Raw genomic sequence first — 22,704 nt, forward strand, 5'->3', positions numbered from 1 at the left:
ATTTTTATTATTTTATTGTTTCCCTTCTACGCGAATTTACCTAAAAAACAAGAATATGAATCCCTGCAGTCACGAAAGCTCTAAATCGAAACAAACCACAAAACTGAGAGTAGAACGGATGTCGGGGGAAGTGCACGACTGTTGAGAAACACGGGAGAGAGGTGGTTGCCCCGCGCGGCATGGAGCAACCGGGTGCCCAACGACAACACAAACTGCTTCTTTCGTGTGGCTGATGTAAGATGCGGAGCAAGGACTGCAATTTCACGTTCAGGTGGCGAAGCCAGATAACCGGCGTCAGGAGGAACGGAGTGTATCATCGCCGTGGTGTCTCCTTCGTATCTGTGGATCGGGGCATTGCGTCATTATACGTTGTCGGTCTGTTCCGGAACACCGCAGTCGCACGCTGATGGAGAGTTTTTTTACTTTCCATTGGTGCATTAGGTATCCGCGTCTGCCATGGTTTGTGCAGATGCGGTTTAGTGTGGACCACGAGCTTCGTAGAAGATAAAACCCAGGGGTTTGTGAGTTCTTTTGAACTCCATTCAGGTCTCCAGGCTTCATGGGGGTTAAATTCGCTTCATTTTCCAACAACAACAGCTGCGATGGCCCTGGGGGCACCAGCGAGTCCCCCAGGGCATTCTCTGGGTGATGGAGCCCTTCAATAAGTCCCAGGGCAGCCACAGGGAGGACTTTGGGGCCTTTTTTACCAATGAGTCCCTGGGGGAAGTATGGGGCAGCAGTCACGTGAATGAACAGTTTTATAGGGGCAGGCCCCTTCTGTGTTTTTTTTAAAGTGGACCTCAGGAGTAGTTCTACAACGTCAACTTCCAAGGAATTTTCGTAACGCACGGCGGCGATGTCTTCCGACCATAGCCGCAGGAAGTTTGGACTGGACATATTTTTTTTTTCCCTGTTTGCTGAAACGAAGCCGGAAGCACGGACGCAATGTAACCCGAGATAATAAACAAATATATGTGAAATAAGAAATGTCAAAGTGAACGCAGCGATTTGTACGGCGTGTGCACCTGTTCCCTTCCTTGCCCGCACCATTCTTAGAGCCACGCATGTTTGCCTGGTATCCGCTTTGCTTTGTTATGTGAAATATTTATTTAACAAAAATATGGACACATCCCACGGCGGAAAATTGCGTGAAGCCTTTTACACGTCATCAAAGGAAGGCATTTACCAAGTGGCGGATGAGTTTTAAGCGGAGATGAGCCTTAACCTGAAGGATTACTTGTAAATTACAGGGAGCTGTAAGTGGGATGCTGTCACTAATGTTGAAACGACTGCACGCGATCCAAGCGGTGGCCGTTGACGGGAAAACAATCCCGTTTTGTGAATCGATGAAGTTGTTCCGGGAGACGGAGTGTTGAAATGCACTCCCGTGGAGGTGCAGGCCTGGTTCCTAGCATCGTAGGGTTGTTGGTGAAATGGCCAGGGTTTGGAGAGGCCTTCATCCACCAGTGGATTGATTATGGCTAATAATGATAATGGTGGTGGTCGTGACATTTTCGCAAGGACCTTAAAACGGAAGTAACGACAGCCACGGCGGTGATGTCGCTTTTGCTGGAGAGGTTCAAAGCTGCCGTTCATCCATTGACATCCTCTCGGAAGGCCACGGCCTATCACGCTCCTCATCAAAGCCATCCTATCGATTAGGGACGCGGTTATGTTCCAGATAAGATCTAGCCTCATTTATACATGTATTATTTAAGGCCGCAGTGTTATTGACGAATTCGTTTTTTGTTATTTATGCATTGTGCACCACTTCCGATGCACTATCACCAATTAATTTGTTTCCTGACCGGGCTCTGAACCACCGACTACAGTATTATATTCTAGCGTGTGGCAATATGTTCAGGAGCTAAATCACAATGTCGAGGTTTGCTAGCCACCCACGGTGAGAGGGCTTCAGCAGAGAGAGAGAGTTGTCGTAGTAGTAGGTTTTTACCCTTTCAACTGGTACAAAACTGACACCTTTATACAAGGGATCATGTTTGCAATAACCGCAACACAAGCAGTCAAAATTCAAACAAAAAGAAACAACTCTGATAATGATGATATGCACTGTCCTTGAAGTTGATTGGTCCACACCCGAGACAGCTTTCCTTAGAGGAGCCTAGAGAGAGTTGTTGTCGTTTTGCTGTTCCTCCTACTACTCTGTTGAAGGAGCGCAGACCACTGTGCGTGTTACTCTGTGGCAGAGGTCGCAACCGGGTACCCGATACCCGTACCCTACCCCGATACCCGGCTACCCGTACCCGGCCGGGTACGGGTCCCCGTTTACGACCCTGGTGCGGCCGGGTACGGGTAGGCCGTGAGTCACTGGTGAGTAACTATTTGTCACTCATTTCCCAACGTCTTGTCTCTTCTCACAATTCAAGTTCCTAGAATCAACCCACCCGTGCCTGCAACATGGCTTCATCCCAGAGGTCGCAATCAGGTACCCGATACCCGTACCCTACCCATACCCGGCCGGGTACGGGTAGGGTACGGGTACGGCCGGGTACAGGTACCCATTTGCGACCCTGGTGCGGCCGGGTACGAGTTCAGGTAAGGAATCAAAACCCGTTTGCGACCTCTGCTCTGTGGTCCATACTTTGGGTCGCATGGCCACAGTCACACTACTGTGGCTTGTCTCTTTAATTTCCCGTTCGTGAAGGAGGTGTGCGCATCAGCCTGTTAATGTTCTACGCTCGTGCTCGATTGTGCATTCAATAGTCGCCCAGTCAAATTCAATATTTTATCGACCCGATGATGAGATGTGGGTGACCCAGGTTGCTAACCTGATCGCTTGCGTTTTCACCTGCTTAAACAAATTTAACTCCACTTAACTTCAAATGCCACGCGCTTTCAAGTGAATACGGTGGCGTGCTACGGAGGTGAGCGGATACAGCTCTGTGCCTGCAGCGTAATGAATGAGTTGTTGAGGCAGTGTCTGATTTCAAGGGATAGGGCACGCCACAGATAATGCAATGAATTCATATTTTAATTCTTATATCTCAGCGGCTCGCCATAACCTCGTAACTCTAGTGTTATGCAAAGCAGGCGACGAGTTGTTTGAATTGAGCTGGGTGACGAGGATATACACTGTGTAACAATAAATGTTTTTTTTGTTCCTGGGTTGTCAGTATTATTTTCTTATTGCTTATGCCTCAAAAGTACAGAAAATGGCGATTATTCCCCACAAACTTTGCTTTTGTGACCAGGACACTGATATTTTGAAATGTACATATTTTCAAAGAGATAACGTGGTGTGCATTTGTGTCATTCCTTCACATAAAGTCCTGGTTACAAAAGCAACGTTTTTAGGGAATAATAGCCATTTTCTATACGTTTGAGGCATAACCAATGAGAAAATAACACTTACTACCCAGGAACAAAAATCGTGTTCCATAGTGAGCTATTGAAGATGAGAGAATGTTCGAAAGTCCAGGAGTGAGAGAGAGATTGAGGAAGAGAAATGTCCTGACCTGGAGTGTCAGTTAAGCGCATCTTGAATGTTTACATGAACACACACAATGATATTAAAGACAAAGATAAAGATCCCCCCCCCTCCTATAGCCTTAAACAGGCTGTTGGGTCAAGTGCTGTTAGCGAGCACCTCTGAACGCTGGCGTGGTGCACGAGGGGGTGGGTGGCCAGCACCACGCCCGGCTGCCTTTATCTCCCCAGTGCAAATGTTTGCACACACACGCTGCACAAGCTACTCATTTAGTGCTGAGTCGACCTAGGGGAAGGCCCCAGGACAAGTTCATGAATAATCGCAGCTGTTATTGGCCAGCAGTCAGGTCAGCCAAAGCACTTGCAGGGCTGCGCCTTTCACCGTTGAATCTTTGCCGCCGCGAACCGTAAATATTCGGAATTTACGAGGTTAGGCGAATTGTTACAAAGCGTACCTCGTGTGGACCGTCCCTTAATAAAAACGAACTGGAAGGGATTTCGCAACGCATTGCAGAAAATAGTAAAAGGGGGGTTGGTTAACCATTCCCAGGCTGAGTTATCGTGTCCAGAGCGATTGTGTCTTACGCTGCGGTTATTCTTTAAGTGCAAACTTTTTTTTTTTGCCAGTGAACTTTAACCCTTTGGTGGCAATCGGTCACAGAAGCGAATTATTATTATTTGTGCTTCGGGGCACACTGCATAGAAACGCGGGGGATCATCATGGCCAGGTAGAGGCAGTCGCTCTCAGTTTACGACTTAACTGCGGGTAATTCCGATGCCGTGATTAGGGCCATGGCAACGTCACACGGAGAACCACTCTTGAGAATGAAACCGATAAGCAGACAATAGCTCTCCTTTATACATCCGTCCGTCTCTCCAACGTCAAAATATTAAAGTGTTTATTTTGCGGAAAACACAACGTACATTTTTTTTTCGTTTCATGTACACTTCATAAGGGTGTTACAGGGTCCCCTTAATAAGCACCCTCGATAAAAAAACAATCTTTGGTAATGAATATCATACTTTCCTTTAATATTATCATTGCGCTTGAGTGAGTCTCATAACTCTCACCAAGTTTTCACGGTGAAGAGTGATGATTCCTACGTGTAATGAAAATCGACGAATTTCTTGCGGTGTAACTGTTTCAAATTTGGACGAAATTTGGCCCACGACGCACAAATTGCACGACTCTTGCGAATGACGTCGCGGGATGTGTAACGTCCACCGTGCGGCGGATGGCTCGTGGTAGTAGAAGTAAGTATTGTTTTCGGTTAACACGCACCACGGTAATATTGACCGGGGCGGTCGCCGGAATTCGAACCGCGCTCCTCTGCAGCGAGCGAGCGCCGCGTCACCGCTGGGGGCTGCGTCACCGTACCAATTCACCGTACCAATTCACCGTACCAAGTCACCGCTTGCTCCCTTTTCCAAGCCACTGCCGGAGGAAGGCCTCACCCCACGCCTTGACGGTCATGCGGGTTGCCAGACCAAACTTCACCAAACTGGGCATGGCCGGTTGGTGACTGGGAGCTGGTGGCGGAGGGTGAGGGGGGGGGGATGTTGGGGTGGGTGGTGGGAACGGGGAAAGATTTCGCCCGCCACTGTTGTTAGCCGTCTTAGCCGGGGAGCCACGGTGGCGGGATGTTAACTTCGTCGCCTATTACACAGGAGGCCGTGGGTTTGATCCCAACCCTGACGCCTGCTGTATATTTGGAGTTTGAATGTCTCTCCTTGTGGTTGCGTGGATTTTTCTCTGGGTCCTCCGGCTCAATGACGTGGCTTGTCACCATGATGAGCCGCTTCGTTGAGCTATCATTTGTGGGGCAGGTCGCTTCTGATAAAGAGCCGTATAGCTCGGTGAGCCTATCCTGGTAAAATACAAAATAGTTTCAATCCTTTAAATAGAACACTGGCTGCCTGGTTCGGTCTGGTCACCTGACTTCGATACCATTGTCCTGCACCCCACTTTCACCAATCCGAGCTGACCAGCGTGGTGAAGTATGGTCAAACAAGATGTCTTCCCCCTTGCCCACTCCCTGCCCCCCCCACCCCGCCCAGCCCAGGACCGACAAGGGCATGTTGGAAACCTTCATCCCCCAGCGGATTGACAAAGGGCTGTAATTAATCTTGGATGCGACATTAGCATTCGCGATTTGCATAACGCTGGCTTAAATCGTAAAAAGAAAAGATCGATTCTCACACGCACGATCTCGACGCGTGCGGCACGCTCGTGATATTCCATTTTAACCTCCCGATCGATTCCATCGTGAGATGCCCTCCCTGGTTGACCTTTAGCCTCTTCCGGCGATTGATGAAGACATCTCTCAAATCGCACGCGGCACCGCCGACCCACCTCGTTCATCTCCTTTTCGTCTGCCGTGGATCGTGGTGGGTGGAAAGGAAAAAAAACACGGCAAGAAATAATAAATCAAACCCCTTGGCGGGTTGTGGAGTTGGGGAATCGTTGGTCTTGCGCCGTGTAAAATTCGCGCTCTTGTACAATACACGTTCGGCCACATTCCAGAGGCTGTTCTCGCCCCGTGTTGTTTAAGGTCAGGGGCCCTGAAATGTCCATCGCACGTTCTTCTCGGGGGCCCTTGCTCCTTGAGATGGGCTTGGCGTGCGCGTACGTGCGCGTACGTGCGTGTACGTGCGCGTACGTGCGTGTACGTGCGCGTGTACTTGCGTGTGTGCGCACGCAGCGGTAGTGTGGAAGCAGTGAGCGCCGCTGCGCTACGGTACCCGGCGACCCGAGTTCGATTCCCGCTCACGGCCAACTCTAGTGACAACTGTCTGAACTTGTGCTGGCCCTCCCCTAGTTCTACTCAGCCTCAAATGAGTAGCCGGTGCGGTGTGTAAACATCGCCACTGGGGGAGACGAAGGCAGTCGGGCGTGGTGCTGGCCACCCACCCCCTCGTGTGCCGGCCTTCATCGGTGCTGCTCGCTAACAGCACTTTCCCCAACAGTCTGTCGAGGCTATACGGTGAATCTTTGTCTTTGCACGCATGCGTGCATGAGGACACGATTGGCGGAGGGTCCCTAACGGCATCGTCCCGGTGCAGCCGCGCTGTTTGAGAATCTGCGCGACAGTGCTTGGGAGCGGGGGACGTTCAGTGTCTCGTAGGCAGAGTCAGCCGCGCTAAAGCCAATGCTGGTGAATTGCCTGATGTTAGGAGGGAAAGACCCTCCCCATTAAGACATGGATCCTAGTAATCATCTTGTCTTACATAATTTCAGTGCGTGGCTTTCATGGATAAGTTGTGGCTGGCAAGGGGGGAATGAAGCCAAATCCATTGTTGTACTGCACTCCCATGCTCCCGAATGTGTGCGCCCTTCCCTTGCCCAGTTTTCACCCACCCGCAGTGACCATTGCGGTGAAGTATGTTCAAAGAACCCCCACTACTCGCGCTACGGGGGCGGATGGTGGGGCGGGAGGTGGTGGGGGAGGGCGGTACACCCTCATTCGTGCGTGCGTTGACACAAAAGAGCCGTACGTGTGCGGTGTGATTATTTATGCATGAGAGCTAGGATGTGACGATGAATCGGCTCATCAATTGAAATGCATTCTTACGCTCGCGACGCGCGCGTGGAAGCGTGCTCGAGATTAAAGTCACCGGCCGATTGGCTCGGCAGCAGGGCCCAGGGGCTCGCAAGTCTGAAGGTTGTGGGATCACATCCTGGGTGGCTGTGGACGGGTTGACTCGTACCATCGTCGTTCCCTCCGGGGTCGATAGGATGAGGACCAACTTTATATTCCTGGGTCTTTCGGTAAAGTCACGTATATTGTTCTAGATTTGAAGCTTTCGTGACTGCAAGGATTCATTTTCTTGGGTGTTTTCGGTAAAGTCACGTAGGTAAAAAATTTAAATTAATAAAAGTAAAATAAAAATCACGACGTTTCGGAGGCAACGGAAGCTTGCATTTCGAAGGCAACGGAAGCTTGTGTTGCCTCCGAAACGTCGTGATTTTTATTTTATTTTACTTTTATTAATTAAATTTTTTTACCTACGTGACTTTACCGACAAAACCCAAGAATATCACGTAGATAGGTTCAAAGAAAATAAATGATTTCAACCTTTCTACGTGACTTTACCGAAAGACCCAAGGATGTGAATTCCTGCAGTCACGAAAGCTTTAAGTCAAGTACCAACTTTGTGGTGGATAGACTCGGCCCCGTCATAGGAATGAGGAATTTCCACCATTGGTCAGGGCTGTAAACGGAAGATGGGCAGCACCGCTGTTCCCGCGTGAGATGCGGATCACTGACTTTGGATGCAAGCGGTGTGCTTGTGGTTAAGCCGTGGAGATGAAGCCACACACGTGTAGGCACTGACATTAGCCGTGGCCGGGATTCCAACGCAGGCCACTCCACTCATGTTTGTAGGGTAAATGCCCTAACCACTGCGCCACCACTCCCAAAATGTTAAAATTACACAAAGACAAAAATACTCCGTATAGCCTTTAACAGACTTATTATTTGTTTCTTTCGGTTAAGTCACGTCTAAAGATAAAATAATAAATTAAATTAAATAATAGAATACGACGTTTCGATTGCAACACAAGCAATCATCATCAGGTATAATGAAATAGCGACATAAAATCTAACCAGAAAACTATAGACAGACATATTAGCAGACAGATATCACCAAGATACATAGCGAGAGCAACACAGGTAACAGAGAGGGGTGATCGTCTCTGTGTGGTGGCCTTAAATAGACAGAGGGGGGGGGCGGAAGCAGAGAGAGGGAGGAGGGTTAGAGAAAAAATTAGCATATCAATGAGTGGTCAACAGACGTGGTGCTGCGAATGCGATGGCACGGCAAGCAAGCCTGAAAATCAGGAGAAGGACACACTAAAATTAAATAACCTAGTAAAATATCGAAATGTAATGTAATACAACACAGAGGGTCGGTCAACACACAATTAACGCATAGCCTGGTTGATTACGTATTTCAAAGATTGCTAAGTTAGAATTTAAGTGTGAACAATCTAAAGAGAGGACACAGGCAGAGATCACCCCTCTCTGTTACCTGTGTTGCTCTCGCTATGTATCTTGGTGATATCTGTCTGCTAATATGTCTGTCTATAGTTTTCTGGTTAGATTTTATGTCGCTATTTCATTATACCTGATGATGATTGCTTGTGTTGCAATCGAAACGTCGTATTCTATTATTTAATTTAATTTATTATTTTATCTTTAGACGTGACTTAACCGAAAGAAACAAATAATAATTCCTGCAGTCACGAAAGTTCTAAAATTAAGACTTTAACAGACTGTTGGGGCAAGTGCTATCAGCGAGCATTTCTGAAGGCCGGCACGGCACACGAAGGGGGTGGGTGGCCAACGCCACGCCCGGCCGCCTTTGTCTCCCCAGTGGCGATGTCTACTATACACCGCACCAGGTACCAATTTTTGCCGAGTCGACCTAGGGGATGCCCAGGACCGTTTCAGATTACCGTCACTGGTGTGTTGGCCGTGAGCGGGATTCGAAGTCGGGTTGCTGGGTTCGTAGTGCAGCACGCTAACCGCTATACTACCGCTCCCATAAAACTACACACAACAACAACCGCCATTCGCCACTAAATGGCGTGACATCACCACAGCGTTTGTGCCAGGTGATGTGCACATTGATGCCACGTGAAGTGTTGAACACCCGTTGGCAGGAGGTCAAGGGGCAGACCCAGGTGCCATGGGTTGACTGACTGAGATGACCGGCCGATGCACCACCTGTGCCCCCTACTGTGCCAACTTGCTGTGTTTTAGCCGCCCGGTGCTACGTTCTTTGTTTTGAGCGTCGCTCCTCTGCCCTCCGTTGTTGTTGGAGGGCGACTGCCTCCAACTGCCCAGTAGCGTCCTTCACGAGCCTCCTCCACAGAGGCCGATCTTGACACCGCTGGTACCAGTCATCGGCAAGTCCACTCAGCTCCACGTCCTCCTGTACTCACCGATGGGACTTTGTCCAGATCTTTCAAGGACTTGTGAGCTCCTCACACAATCCAGCCTGCAGGTTAAACCCTTGATGGATAGTAGGCAGGCCAGCCTAAATGTTTCTAACCGGTGAAGATGTTTCATTACGGGGGTCCATGTTTTGCAAGCATAGAGAAGGAAGGACATGCCTGTGGCCGAGAAGACCTGAAGCTTCGTGTGGAGCGACAGACCAGTTAACTTCCGAACAGCGTTACGCAACCAATGAAAAGATAATGCCGCTCGACTGATTTGGAGTGAGACCTCTGCTGTCAAACCGGAGCTGGTCATGAGTACACTGCCCAGGTATGGGAAACTTTCCACTCTCCCCTCAACTGCCCCATCACCAATTGAGAGTTCTGGGGGTCGAGTGTCTGATGGTACAAAATACCCAGGCAGGTGCTTAGTTTTGGTTGGGCTGATGGTAAGTCCCCACCTTTTAGTGGCACGCTCCAGTTTCAGCAGCAGCGCCTCCAAACCCTCCTCTGAGTGAGCAGGAATTACCAGATCATCGGCATACGTAACATGGTAGACCAATAGGGAGCCATCCCTTTACCACACCTGGGCATCGATCAGCCTCCCATTGTATCTGTACCAGATGGAAATTCCTCTGGTACAGACGATGAGAGTGGGCCTGTCGCTTTTTATCAGACAGCCTGAACACCTCCTCCGTCAGCCAGGGTCTCTGGGGAGGTCTGGACCGTGTACCTAACGCAGCCATTGCAGCTGCATGAGCCATTCCCAAACCTCGCCCAATTCCCCTCGACATCAGGAGGAGTGGGGGACGATGCCAACTCCAGCTGCAAGCGATGATGAAGTTCTCGCTTTCAACTTTAATCAGCAAGCTGAAACTAGGCCACTATGGGTTTGAATGGGGTCCTGGGTGTACACCCACCACCGGAGTGGAAGAATGGCAGACGCATCTTACAGATGACAAGTCGATGGTCAGTGGGCAGATCAGCTCCACGGTAGGCCCTGGTGTCAAGGACATGGGCCCGCATCCGCTGTTCCTTCACTATATAGTCCAGCAGATGTTCTTACTTGGACCCGGCGTGCATCCATGATGTGTGGATGTGCCGATGCCAGAACAGCGTGCATCCATGATGTGCGGATGTGCCGAACAGCGTGTTGGTAATTACAAGCCCATTGGCTGCACACAAGTAGAGCAGCCTTCTACCATTGTTATTGAGCTGATCTGGCCCATGCCTTCCAATTACTCCAGACCATTAAAGTCACCCAACATGATGACTCTATTCTGAGGGGTCACTTTAGCTAGCACCTATAACAGGAGGTCATCGAAGGCATCTGTCTCATCGGCCTTGCCTGCATCCCTCTACTGATGTTCATCTTCGGTGGAGGCATAAGTGACCACGACCACCACTCCTCGCACATATTTCGGCATGCCGAAATATGCCTTGCAGGCCTCGCACATCTTAGCAGATGCTTCCACAGAGTACTTTTTCGCTCTTGTCTTGAGAAAATTGGCCGCAGACATCGCAAAATGCGTCTGCCGGATGCTTGCAGCCTCTCGATGCCATCTCAGAAAAATGCAGATTTGTATCCACTTAGGCAGCTGGAACTAAACTGAACTGGTGGGCTTAAGGCCCCTGTATTATACTACTATTTATATTACTGGAAGGTTCTAGAATGTTCTAGAAGTTACTCCAAGTTTACTCAGCACTGAATCTCTCTGGAATGTTCTGGAAAATATGTGAATTTCTAAATATCACTGTCCTGGTCACAAAAGCAAAGATTGTGTGGAATAATAGCCATTTTATATGCTTTTGAGGCATGGGCAATTAGGAAATAACACTTACTACCCAGGAACAAATTGTTACACAGTGTAATGTATGCATTTTCTTCTTCTTCTTGGTTCTTTCGGTAAAGTCACGTGGAAGGCAAATAAGAAAAATTAAACATAATAAAATACAATTCTCACGACGTTTCGGCCACAACGCAAGCAGCCGTCCTCAGTTGAAGAACAGGTCTGTCGGAAAGACAGCGTCCGAATGAACACCACCAAGCTTGGCAGCGTATATTTAAGCAGGGGTTAGAGGAGGAAGGGCGCCTTGACAAAGGAATTTACATATCAACAGAGGAATTTAGCATATTTATGGTAAATGCAGATCTGGGATTAGTCACTACTTGTGAAATGTGTAGGTGGTGGTGGGGGGGGGGGGGTCAAAGTCATTATGCTCGTGTATTATGTAGGATTAGCAGTAATAAAGGGAGGAAGTAGGATTAGCAGTAATAAAGGGAGGGAAATTTCGATTTAAAGCTTTCGTGACTGCAGGGATTCATCTTCTTGGTTCTTTCGGTAAAGTCACGTAGAAGGGAAATAATAAAAGAATAAAAATAAACCATAATTAAATAATTATTTTGGGGCCTCCTTTGCCAGTACCAAAATATACTAATAGCGTTGTCTTTGAACTGTGCGCCTTTTGGCGTCATCTGGTCGAACACCATATGAGACTAGGCTCTAAAGAAAGCTGTCTCTGGTGTGGACCAATCAGTTTCAAAGACAATGCATAAATTATCAGAGTATTGTTTTTTGTTTGCATTTGACTGCAAGTATTGTGGTTAATGTAAGCATGATTCCTTGCAAAAGGTGTCAGTTTTGTTGCCAGAAAAAAGGGGAAACACCCTATTAGTATAATAATTATTTTATTATGTTTTAAAAAGAAAAAAGGGAGGGAAATTTTAATAGTAAGGAGCTGCAGCAGCCAATTGATTGGCCTACAACTGATTGGCCTACACCAAGAGACAGCCTTCTCTATGGCCTTGCCTCACCACCGGTGTTAGGCCAGAGAGCGCCAAAAGGTGAACGGCCCAAGTGGCGATGCAACTGTCAAAGCATCACTAGCTCGGGTTGAGCAGTGATATCTGTGGGACCTTTGTTTGTCAGTATCACAGTGGTGAAAACAAATAGGAGAAATAGGCTTTGCCCTTTCCGGCAACAGAACGGGTGTTTTGCATCCTGCAAAGCAACGGTTCGCAAGGCATTGCGGATTTGCACAGCACCCACGTGCGAGTGCTCTTCGGGGATGTTTATTTTATAGGGGGCGACTTTTGGTCATCGGCCTGTACGCGATTCTATGTGTCTATGTGGGGGGCGGTCCTTTGTTTAAGTCGAGAGGTCTCCGCGTGAATCAGTGAGCCTCTGCGTGAGGCTGTATATGTTATGCGGCTGTCAATGCAATCAGCGTCGTTTTATTTAGCCTCTAAATGCTGTCTAGTTTTCAGACGCTGTATATGAAACGGTTGGCTCTTTGTTTTGTCGAGGAAGTCTCGATGCGAGTCTGTGGATCTCAATGTGAGTTCGCGCAATACAATGTGAATCGAAATAGCGGTGAAGTCAGGTATCCGTATGAGTCTGTGTCTTTATGTAAGTCTATGGGCCGCTGTGGGAGGCTGTGTATCTCACTCGGTCAATACAATAGAACATATGTATGTATGCCGAGCTCAAATGCAACCGTGTTTCAAATGGCTAATATGAAACGATGGGTATTTTGTTGGGAGACGCAGTCAGTCGTAGGTATTTGTGCGAGTCTATGGGTCTCCATGTAGGTATGGGTGTCTCTGTGAATCCATGGGTCTCTGTGTGAGTTTATGGATCTCTATGACGAGGAATACAACGCAATGTGGATGTATTTAGCATTGGAATGGAACCTCATCTCAGAACACTGTATAGCAGCAGTCGGCATGTTTATCGCATCCATAGATGCAGTTTGTCACGTGCCTGTATGCATGTCCTTGGATCTATCTCTATTTAAGTCTTGGATCTATCTCTATTTAAGTCTTGGATCTATCTCTTTTTAAGTCTTGGATCTGTCTCTATTTAAGTCTTGGATCTGTCTCTATTTAAGTCTCGGATCTATCTCTATTTAAGTCTTGGATCTATCTCTATTTAAGTCTTGGATCTATCTCTATTTAAGTCTTGGATCTGTCTCTATTTAAGTCTTGGATCTGTCTCTATTTAAGTCTTGGATCTATCTCTATTTAAGTCTTGGATCTGTCTCTATTTAAGTCTTGGATCTGTCTCTATTTAAGTCTTGGATCTATCTCTATTTAAGTCTTGGATCTATCTCTATTTAAGTCTTGGATCTGTCTCTATTTAAGTCTTGGATCTATCTCTATTTAAGTCTTGGATCTATCTCTATTTAAGTCTTGGATCTATCTCTATTTAAGTCTTGGATCTATCTCTATTTAAGTCTTGGATCTATCTCTATTTAAGTCTTGGATCTATCTCTATTTAAGTCTTGGATCTATCTCTATTTAAGTCTTGGATCTATCTCTATTTAAGTCTTGGATCTATCTCTATTTAAGTCTTGGATCTATCTCTATTTAAGTCTTGGATCTATCTCTATTTAAGTCTTGGATCTATCTCTATTTAAGTCTTGGATCTATCTCTATTTAAGTCTTGGATCTATCTCTATTTAAGTCTTGGATCTGTCTCTATTTAAGTCTTGGATCTATCTCTATTTAAGTCTTGGATCTATCTCTATTTAAGTCTTGGATCTATCTCTATTTAAGTCTTGGATCTGTCTCTATTTAAGTCTTGGATCTATCTCTATTTAAGTCTTGGATCTATCTCTATTTAAGTCTTGGATCTATCTCTATTTAAGTCTTGGATCTATCTCTATTTAAGTCTTGGATCTATCTCTATTTAAGTCTTGGATCTATCTCTATTTAAGTCTTGGATCTATCTCTATTTAAGTCTTGGATCTATCTCTATTTAAGTCTTGGATCTATCTCTATTTAAGTCTTGGATCTGTCTCTATTTAAGTCTTGGATCTGTCTCTATTTAAGTCTTGGATCTATCTCTATTTAAGTCTTGGATCTATCTCTATTTAAGTCTTGGATCTATCTCTATTTAAGTCTTGGATCTGTCTCTATTTAAGTCTTGGATCTATCTCTATTTAAGTCTTGGATCTATCTCTATTTAAGTCTTGGATCTATCTCTATTTAAGTCTTGGATCTATCTCTATTTAAGTCTTGGATCTATCTCTATTTAAGTCTTGGATCTATCTCTATTTAAGTCTTGGATCTATCTCTATTTAAGTCTTGGATCTATCTCTATTTAAGTCTTGGATCTATCTCTATTTAAGTCTTGGATCTGTCTCTATTTAAGTCTCGGATCTATCTCTATTTAAGTCTTGGATCTGTCTCTATTTAAGTCTTGGATCTGTCTCTATTTAAGTCTTGGATCTGTCTCTATTTAAGTCTTGGATCTGTCTCTATTTAAGTCTTGGATCTGTCTCTATCTGTCGGCTTTTTGAGTTTAATTTGTTGTCCTTCCACCCGCACCTCCGATTAGCACGGGTGGCTACGTACGCTGGGAAAGAAGTTCTACATGCGTACATACAAAATCAGCGGGTCTCTGTGCAAGTCTGGCAACCTGGGTGCGAGTCCTTGGGTCTCTACGCGAGGCTGTGGATCTCCGCGACAGTCAAATACGGTCCGACGTGGCTTCACGTCGCGCTCCGAACGCCACTCTGATATCAAGACGCCGCCTTGTACGAATTTGTGGATCGTATTTACTTTCGTTGAGTGAGGAGCGGTGCGGGTTAGTCGGTCGGTAGTTCAAAAGAACTCGCAAACGAACACCTTGTTGTGAAAGTCCCAACGCAGAAGGTCTCCGTTTTTTAGTTTTACTCGAAGCTCCATGGTCCACCCTGAACCGCATCCAGTGCACAAACCATGGCGGGTGCAGATACTTGATGCACAAATGGAAAATGGAAAACTTCCCAGTAATGTGCGGCTGTGGTCATCTGGAACAGACCGTACAACAGAAAAACTATTTAAAAAATCTGTTTTTTTACTAGGTAAGGCCCACTGAGCTATATAGCTCCTTTTCAGAAGCGACCTGGCCACAAATGATAGCTCAACGATTTGGCTTATCAAGTGGAAATTTAGAGCAGCCAAATTCCACGCGATCACGGGGAGAACACGCAAACTCCAAATATACAGCAGGTGTCAGGGTCGGGATCGAACCCACGACCTCCTGTATACCAGGCGAATTAGTTAACATCTCCTAGCCACCGTGATGATGATGAGAGAGAGAGAGAGACGCAAACTCCAAATATACAGCAGCAGGCGTCAGGGTCGGGATCGAACCCACGACCTCCTGTATACCAGGCGAATTAGTTAACATCTCCTAGCCACCGTGATGATGATGAGAGAGAGAGAGAGACGCATACTCCAAATATACAGCAGCAGGCATCAGGGTCGGGATCGAACCCACGACCTCCTGTATACCAGGCGAGGTAGTTAACATCTCCTAGCCACCGTGATGATGATGAGAGAGAGAGAGAGAGACGCATACTCCAAATATACAGCAGCAGGCATCAGGGTCGGGTTCGAACCCACGACCTCCTGTATACCAGGCGAGGTAGTTAACATCTCCTAGCCACCGTGATGATGATGAGAGAGAGAGAGAGAGACGCATACTCCAAATATACAGCAGCAGGCATCAGGGTCGGGTTCGAACCCACGACCTCCTGTATACCAGGCGAGGTAGTTAACATCTCCTAGCCACCGTGATGATGATGAGAGAGAGAGAGAGAGACGCATACTCCAAATATACAGCTGCAGGCATCAGGGTCGGGTTCGAACCCACGACCTCCTGTATACCAGGCGAGGTAGTTAACATCTCCTAGCCACTGTGATGATGATGAGAGAGAGAGAGAGAGACGCATACTCCAAATATACAGCAGCAGGCGTCAGGGTCGGGATCGAACCCACGACCTCCTGTATACCAGGCGAGGTAGTTAACATCTCCTAGCCACCGTGATGATGATGAGAGAGAGAGAGAGAGACGCAAACTCCAAATATACAGCAGCAGGCGTCAGGGTCGGGATCGAACCCACGACCTCCTGTATACCAGGCGAGGTAGTTAACATCTCCTAGCCACCGTGATGATGATGAGAGAGAGAGAGAGACGCATACTCCAAATATACAGCAGCAGGCGTCAGGGTCGGGATCGAACCCACGACCTCCTGTATACCAGGCGAGGTAGTTAACATCTCCTAGCCACCGTGATGATGATGAGAGAGAGAGAGAGACGCATACTCCAAATATACAGCAGCAGGCATCAGGGTCGGGATCGCACCCACGACCTCCTGTATACCAGGCGAATTAGTTAACATCTCCTAGCCACCGTGATGATGATGAGAGAGAGAGAGAGACGCATACTCCAAATATACAGCAGCAGGCGTCAGGGTCGGGTTCGAACCCACGACCTCCTGTGTACCAGGCGAGGTAGTTAACATCTCCTAGCCACCGTGGCACAATTCCCGATCCACGAATACGAGGGAGACACCGCGTCGACGCACTCCGCTGCTGCTGACGCGGTTGTCTGCCTTGACCACCTGAATGTGAGACCGTTTGTCGTAGCTCTGCATCTAACAGAAGCCGAACAAAAGCAGAAGAGTCGGTCGGTCGCGACTCGGCGGGAGAGACGGTGGCGGCGGCGTGAGAACTGTTGGCAGAGGAGTAGAGAACTGACGCGACGAGGTGGTGGTACGGGGGCTGGGGTGGGGGGCAGCGCAACGTTGGTAGCTCAAACGCACAGGAAGAGGCATCATCCATACAGTGTTTCCCCTCTCTCCCCACCGCCTCCACCGTTTAGGATTATACAAACACATGCAGCGGGCGGGGGGCGGGGGTGTACTGCCCGGTGCGAAACGCATGCACACACACATTCAGAGCTCGTGTTGCAATCGGAGGATAGCCCCGAGCTGTTGGCATTTGAGTCGTGCGAGTGCGTGCGTGTGTGCGAGTGCGTGCGTGTGTGCGTGCGTGTGTGCGTGCGTGCGTGTGCGTGCGTGTTTGTGCGTGCGTGTTTGTGTGCGTACGTGTGTGTGTGTGCGTGTGTGCGTGCGTGTATGGCGCGTGTGTGCGTGCGTGTGCGTGCGCGTGTGTGCGTGCGTGTGTGCGTGCGTGCGTGTGTGCGTGCGTGCGTGTCTTGGGAACGGTGGCGCCGCAGTTGGCGCTGCCATTGGTAGCTCACAAAGCAATCGGAGGATAGCCCTGGGCTGTTGGCATTTGAGTCGTGGTGTCTGTTCTATGTGTGTGTGTACATTGCTTAGTGCAGTGGTGAGCGCACTGTTCCATAAACCAAGCAACTTAAATTACGTATCTATTTATATTACAGCTGAAGTGTTGTCATTACTTTTTTATCTCATCTGGACCGGTCCTGGGGCTGGTGCTTTGCGCAAACATCAGCAAACCAGGGGTGCGTGTGTGTGTATGTTGAGCCTCTTTTGCACCGTACGTAGCGTCGTGAGCGGCCATACCGCACCCCATTGTGCACGCTTACCAGCCCTCATAGGTGCTACTCACTAACAGCACTTGCCCCGAGAGTCTATGTGGGCTACACGGGGGATCTTTGTCCATGGTGTGCATGTGAGGATTTCCCTTCCTTCCTTCCTTGGAGTGGCACATGCAAATATTCTCCCGTGACACACAGGGTTTTAAGCAAACAAAGCATCTGTACTGGGTATTGACCCTTCAAGGCTTCACCCAAGTTTACCTTTCCTTACACGTGTTCAATTACACTGCCACTCTGGCTTTTACTGCTACGAAGCTCATGGTCCACCCTAAATTGCATCCCCCCTGCACAAACCACGGCAGATGCGGATACCTGAAGCACAAATGGAAAATGAAAAACTCTCCCAGTAGTAGTGTGCGACTGTGATCGTCCAGAACAGAGACCGTACGACGTCCAGCGACGCAGTGCCGCCCTATCCACTAATACGGTGGAGACATCGCGACGATGATACGCGGTTATCTGGCTTGCCCACCCGAATGTGCCGTTGTAGTCGTTGCTCTGCATCTATATCAGCCGTACGTCGACAAGAAGAAGAAGACCTCCACAGCGCTTTCATGCTTCACCCACTGGGCTCGCAATACAGAGGCCGCCAGTTTTTCGTGATTGTGCAGGTTTCTCAAATCCCCCCCCCCCCATCTCCCGTCGTCTTTCTCCACCCAGCAGCATGCACGTGTTGACCACGCGTTGTGGGGTAAAGTGTGGGTAGCTCCCACCGCCTTCAAAAACATCAGGCAAGTGTTGAAAGAGTAGACCAAATGCCCTCAGAGGGATTCGCTGTAGCTTCCATTTTTTTCCCTCCGGCGTTAACGTAAGCGAGCGATTGCGGGGCCGTGCACCTGTGTACCCTTTAAATTATTTCAATTAAATCGCCGTCTTCCCTGGCGGATGTCGATGAAACATTGCCGGCAGTCATTAAAATCCGTGTTGGGAATGTGACTTTGTGGCGGTGACGATAATAGTTTGAATATGGCCATGGTTTAAATTTCGATTTAAAGCTTTCGTGACTGCAGGGATTCATCTTCTTGGTTCTTTCGGTAAAGTCACGTAGAATGGAAATAATAAAATAATAAAAATAAAACATAATAAAATAATTCTCACGACGTTTCGGCCACAACGCAAGCAGCCGTCCTCAGAGTCATTCAGACTCTGTCTTCTCGACAGACCTTCTCTCCACCTGAGGACGGCTGCTTGCGTTGTGGCCGAAACGTCGTGAGAATTATTTTATTATGTTTTATTTTTTATTATTTTATTATTTCCATTCTACGTGACTTTACCGAAATAACCAAGAAGATGGCCATGGTTTTCCCAAGAATGCTTCACCGGTTCCCAAGACCGTGTGCGCTCCACCCCCCTCCATCAGATGTGCCCAATCTCATCAGATCTCGTAAGCTCAGCAGGTTTGGGCCTGGTCAGCGCTTACATGGGTGACCGCCATGCATTACTTTCTGTCGGCTGCGAAACTGTGTTGTGTTGCAGCGGAACGCTGTGCGGCAATCAATTTTGTTTTACTGCTCCCTGCGCTAACCAAGTATGTATACTCTTTGGTTCTTTCGGTAAAGTCACATAGGTGAAAATGAAAATAATAATAAAATAATAATAAAATAACGTAATAAAATAATAAAAATAAAAATGAAAATAACTAAATTAAATCGCGACGTTTCGGAAGCAACACAATTTGCCGGAGCAAATTATTTCTTGCTGTGGCTGTCCCACCTGATGACGGAGGCTTGTGTTGCTTCCGAAACGTCGTGATTTAATTTAGTTGTTTTCATTTAGATAAAATGTTATTTTTATTTATTTATTTATTCTTATTATTATTTATTTTCACCTACGTGACTTTACCGAAAGAACCAAAGAGTATGGATCCTTGCAGTCACGAAAACTTCAAATCTACAATTGACCAAGTATGGGCAAGCAATCGAGATGACCCAGCCAGCCCGGCATGGGGGGAGCCATTCGGTCCGGCAGTGGATTGGCATGTGGGCTATTAAGCATTGGATTGAACATTCGAATTGTGACAATTCATTGAATCTCAAGAGTGGGTGGTGGGGGCACGTGGGGGGCTAAGGGTCTGTGGAGCGGACGGGTAAATAATGACACCGCTAATCCTCGGGTGGATTACGTTTTTTTTTATTTTGTCTCCTAGGTTCATGCAAGGTACCCCGGAAGCCCGGCTGTGTAATTGTTCTTCGAGGTCGGGTGCGTGTGATTTAACGAGAGTGTGTGTTTTAATGAAAGCTGACTTATTAAGTGCTCTGAGCCTCCGTAGGGCCGGGCAGAGCCACGGAGCTCTCTTACTTTATTGACCCCCGTGCACTAAGAGGCCCTGCTTGTATAATATTAATGCGGCATCGATTGATGTTGCCCGGGCGTGCCGTTTTATTTTTTTAAAGCACGCGTTCCGATGTGACGTCGGGGGTTAGCGCACCGCTGTTGCTCCGATCCCGGCGACCCCGGGTTCGACTCCCGCTCATGGTCAACACAGTTGACGTATTATCTGAACCGGTCCTGGGCTTCCCCTAGGTCGACTCGGCCTCTAATGAGTACCTGGTGCGGTGTGTCAACATGGTTGTTGACCACCACCCCCTCGTGTCATGTGCCGGCCTTCATAGGCGCTGCTCGCTAATAGCATTTACTTCAACAGCCTGTTAAGGCTACAAGGGGGATCTTTGTCTTTTGTGTGTTGTCGAAAGGCAGGGGAACTACATCGGGCAGATGAACGACGCTCACAACAATGAGTGGAGCGTCGGGTGGATTAACGGTATAATTGACACAGTGGGTGCACAGATGGAGCATCTGTCAGTCATCTCAGTTAGTCAACTCATGGCACCTGGGTCTGTTCCGTGACCTCCTGCCAGCGGGCCTTTGACATTTCACGTGGCCTCAAAGTGCACCTAGCTTGGCACAGACACTGTAGTGGCATCACCGCCACTTAGTGGTGAACGGCGGTGGTTGTTGTTGTCGTGTGTTGTCGGCCGCCCCAGTTAAACCTAAACAATTTGTATTTTACCAGCTAAGGCCTCACTGAGCTATGTAGCTATTTTTCAGAAGCGACCTGGCCACAAATGATAGCTCATCGAAGTGGCTTGTCACGTGGAAATGTATAGCAGCAGCCAAGTAATTTAAACGAGTGATGATTCTAAAAGCAGAGGGAAAAACCAGAAGACCCGGAGCAAAATCCACGCGACCACGAGGAGAGACATGCAAACTCCAAATATATGGGCGTCAGGGTCAGGATCGAACCCACGACCTCCTGCATACCACGCAAGGGAGCTAACATCTCGCCACTGTGGCACCCCAGTTACACACCTACCGTGCCTGCCACAGTAGGTGCTCACTCATAGCATGGCTCAGTGGTAGGGGATGCTTGTGTGTTTGTGCGCATGTGTATTCATGTGCTTGTGTTTGTCTATCTGTGGGGGAGCGGTGGTGTAGTGGTTAGTGCGCTACGCTACGAACCCGCTGACCAGAGTTCGATTCCTGGTCACAGCCAATATTGGTGACGAATATCTGAATTGGTCTGACGCCTTCTCTAGATCATTCTCGTCCTTGAATGAGTACCTGGTGCAGTTCGTATACATCAGTCCTGGGGAAACAACGGCGGCCGGCCATGGTGCTGGTCACATCACCCCCTCATGTGCTGTGCCGGCATTCATAGGTGCTCGCGAATAGCACTTGACCGAAAAGCCTGTCAACACTTATAGGGGTGGGCTTTTGTCTCTGTGCTGATACCCGTAGCCTGTAACACCAGTATCGGTACAACCCGTGTCTCTCTACCCCAGTATCTCCGTAGAAGAAAGACGGTCAACGGATCGTGCGCTTTTGTGGCCGTCTGGAACGCTCTTCCTTCTAGTATTTGGAAGCCACTGGAGCAATGCACTTTTAAATCTAGATTGAAAACTAATTTCTTTAGAACTGCTTTTTGTGTTTAATTAGGTAGGCTACGTACGGTACGAAAGAAGTTCAACATGTCTCAATACGCATTGTAACGCCTGTATCGGCTCGACTCGTTTGTCTCTCTACCCGAGAATCTCCGTAGCCTGTAACACCTGCATCGGTAACAGAATCGTGAGCTTTATCTTGGTAGAAACCCAACGAGCGACGAAGCTCTTGTTCGCTCGACGCTCTCTGAGTCCCCCTCTCCGTGTGGCCGTTGTCAACAGGCTGCTCGACATCCCGCTCATCAGCATCATGCGGGGCCTGTGGTTCGTGGGCGGCTTCCACTGGGTCAAGGTGAAGGGCCGCCCGGCATCCACGGAGGAGGCCCCCATCGTTGCCGTGGCGCCGCACTCATCATACTTCGACGCCATCCCCGTCACCATGGGGATGTCCTCCATCGTGGCCAAGAGCGAGAGCCAGGAGGTCCCCATCTGGGGCAGTGAGTCTCCTCTTCCTCCTCCTCCTCTTCATCCTCCTCTTCCACCTGCTCCTCATCCTCCTCTCCCCATGTGACCTGTAAGACCGTGCCAGTGTCACGCTCCTATAGGGGCGACTCACAGTCTTAACAGGGACCTGTAACACCGCTTAGCCGAATTTGGTCCCATAACAAAAACAACTGTGAGTTTTAACAGCAAGCGAGTATTATTTTACTCGTATTATTACCATTGTTGTGCTTGTTTACCCAGGAAAGGCTCTCCGAGTCCCATGAATCTTTTTCCAGAAGGCTCTGCCAAGTTTTCTTAGTTGGGGGGTGGGGGGGCAGGGGTGATGGTTGCTATGTTTCATTCCAGTTAAGGTGTAATTCTTTCGAATTTTGCTAAATATGGACTGTGACCCCGGCACAATGGCCTGCTCTAGCGAGTGACATTGCGGGGACATTTAATGTGCCGCTGTGAAGCGATCGGCACGTACTAACAGGGCCCCCCAACACAAGGTTGCCCTCCAGGGTCTCTGTAAATCGTCCAGGGTGCTTAAGGGGAGAACAACTCGGCCCTAAAATCCTCGCCGGGTCGTTATAGA

General features: G+C 48.2%; 1 protein-coding gene across 1 annotated transcript in view; it reads left to right on the forward strand.

Annotated features, from left to right (window-relative positions):
* The window catches only part of LOC144946673 (lysophosphatidylcholine acyltransferase 1-like), a 71,309-nt gene that overhangs the window by 8,975 nt on the left and 39,630 nt on the right, over window positions 1-22,704 (forward strand). The window contains exon 3 of the mRNA XM_078875751.1: window positions 21,909-22,123. Within this exon, the coding sequence (XP_078731877.1) occupies window positions 21,909-22,123 (215 nt within the window). The remainder of the gene's footprint in view (window positions 1-21,908; window positions 22,124-22,704) is intronic.

This window comes from Lampetra fluviatilis, chromosome 42 (assembly GCF_964198595.1).
Source record: "Lampetra fluviatilis chromosome 42, kcLamFluv1.1, whole genome shotgun sequence".
Lineage (NCBI taxonomy): Eukaryota > Metazoa > Chordata > Hyperoartia > Petromyzontiformes > Petromyzontidae > Lampetra > Lampetra fluviatilis.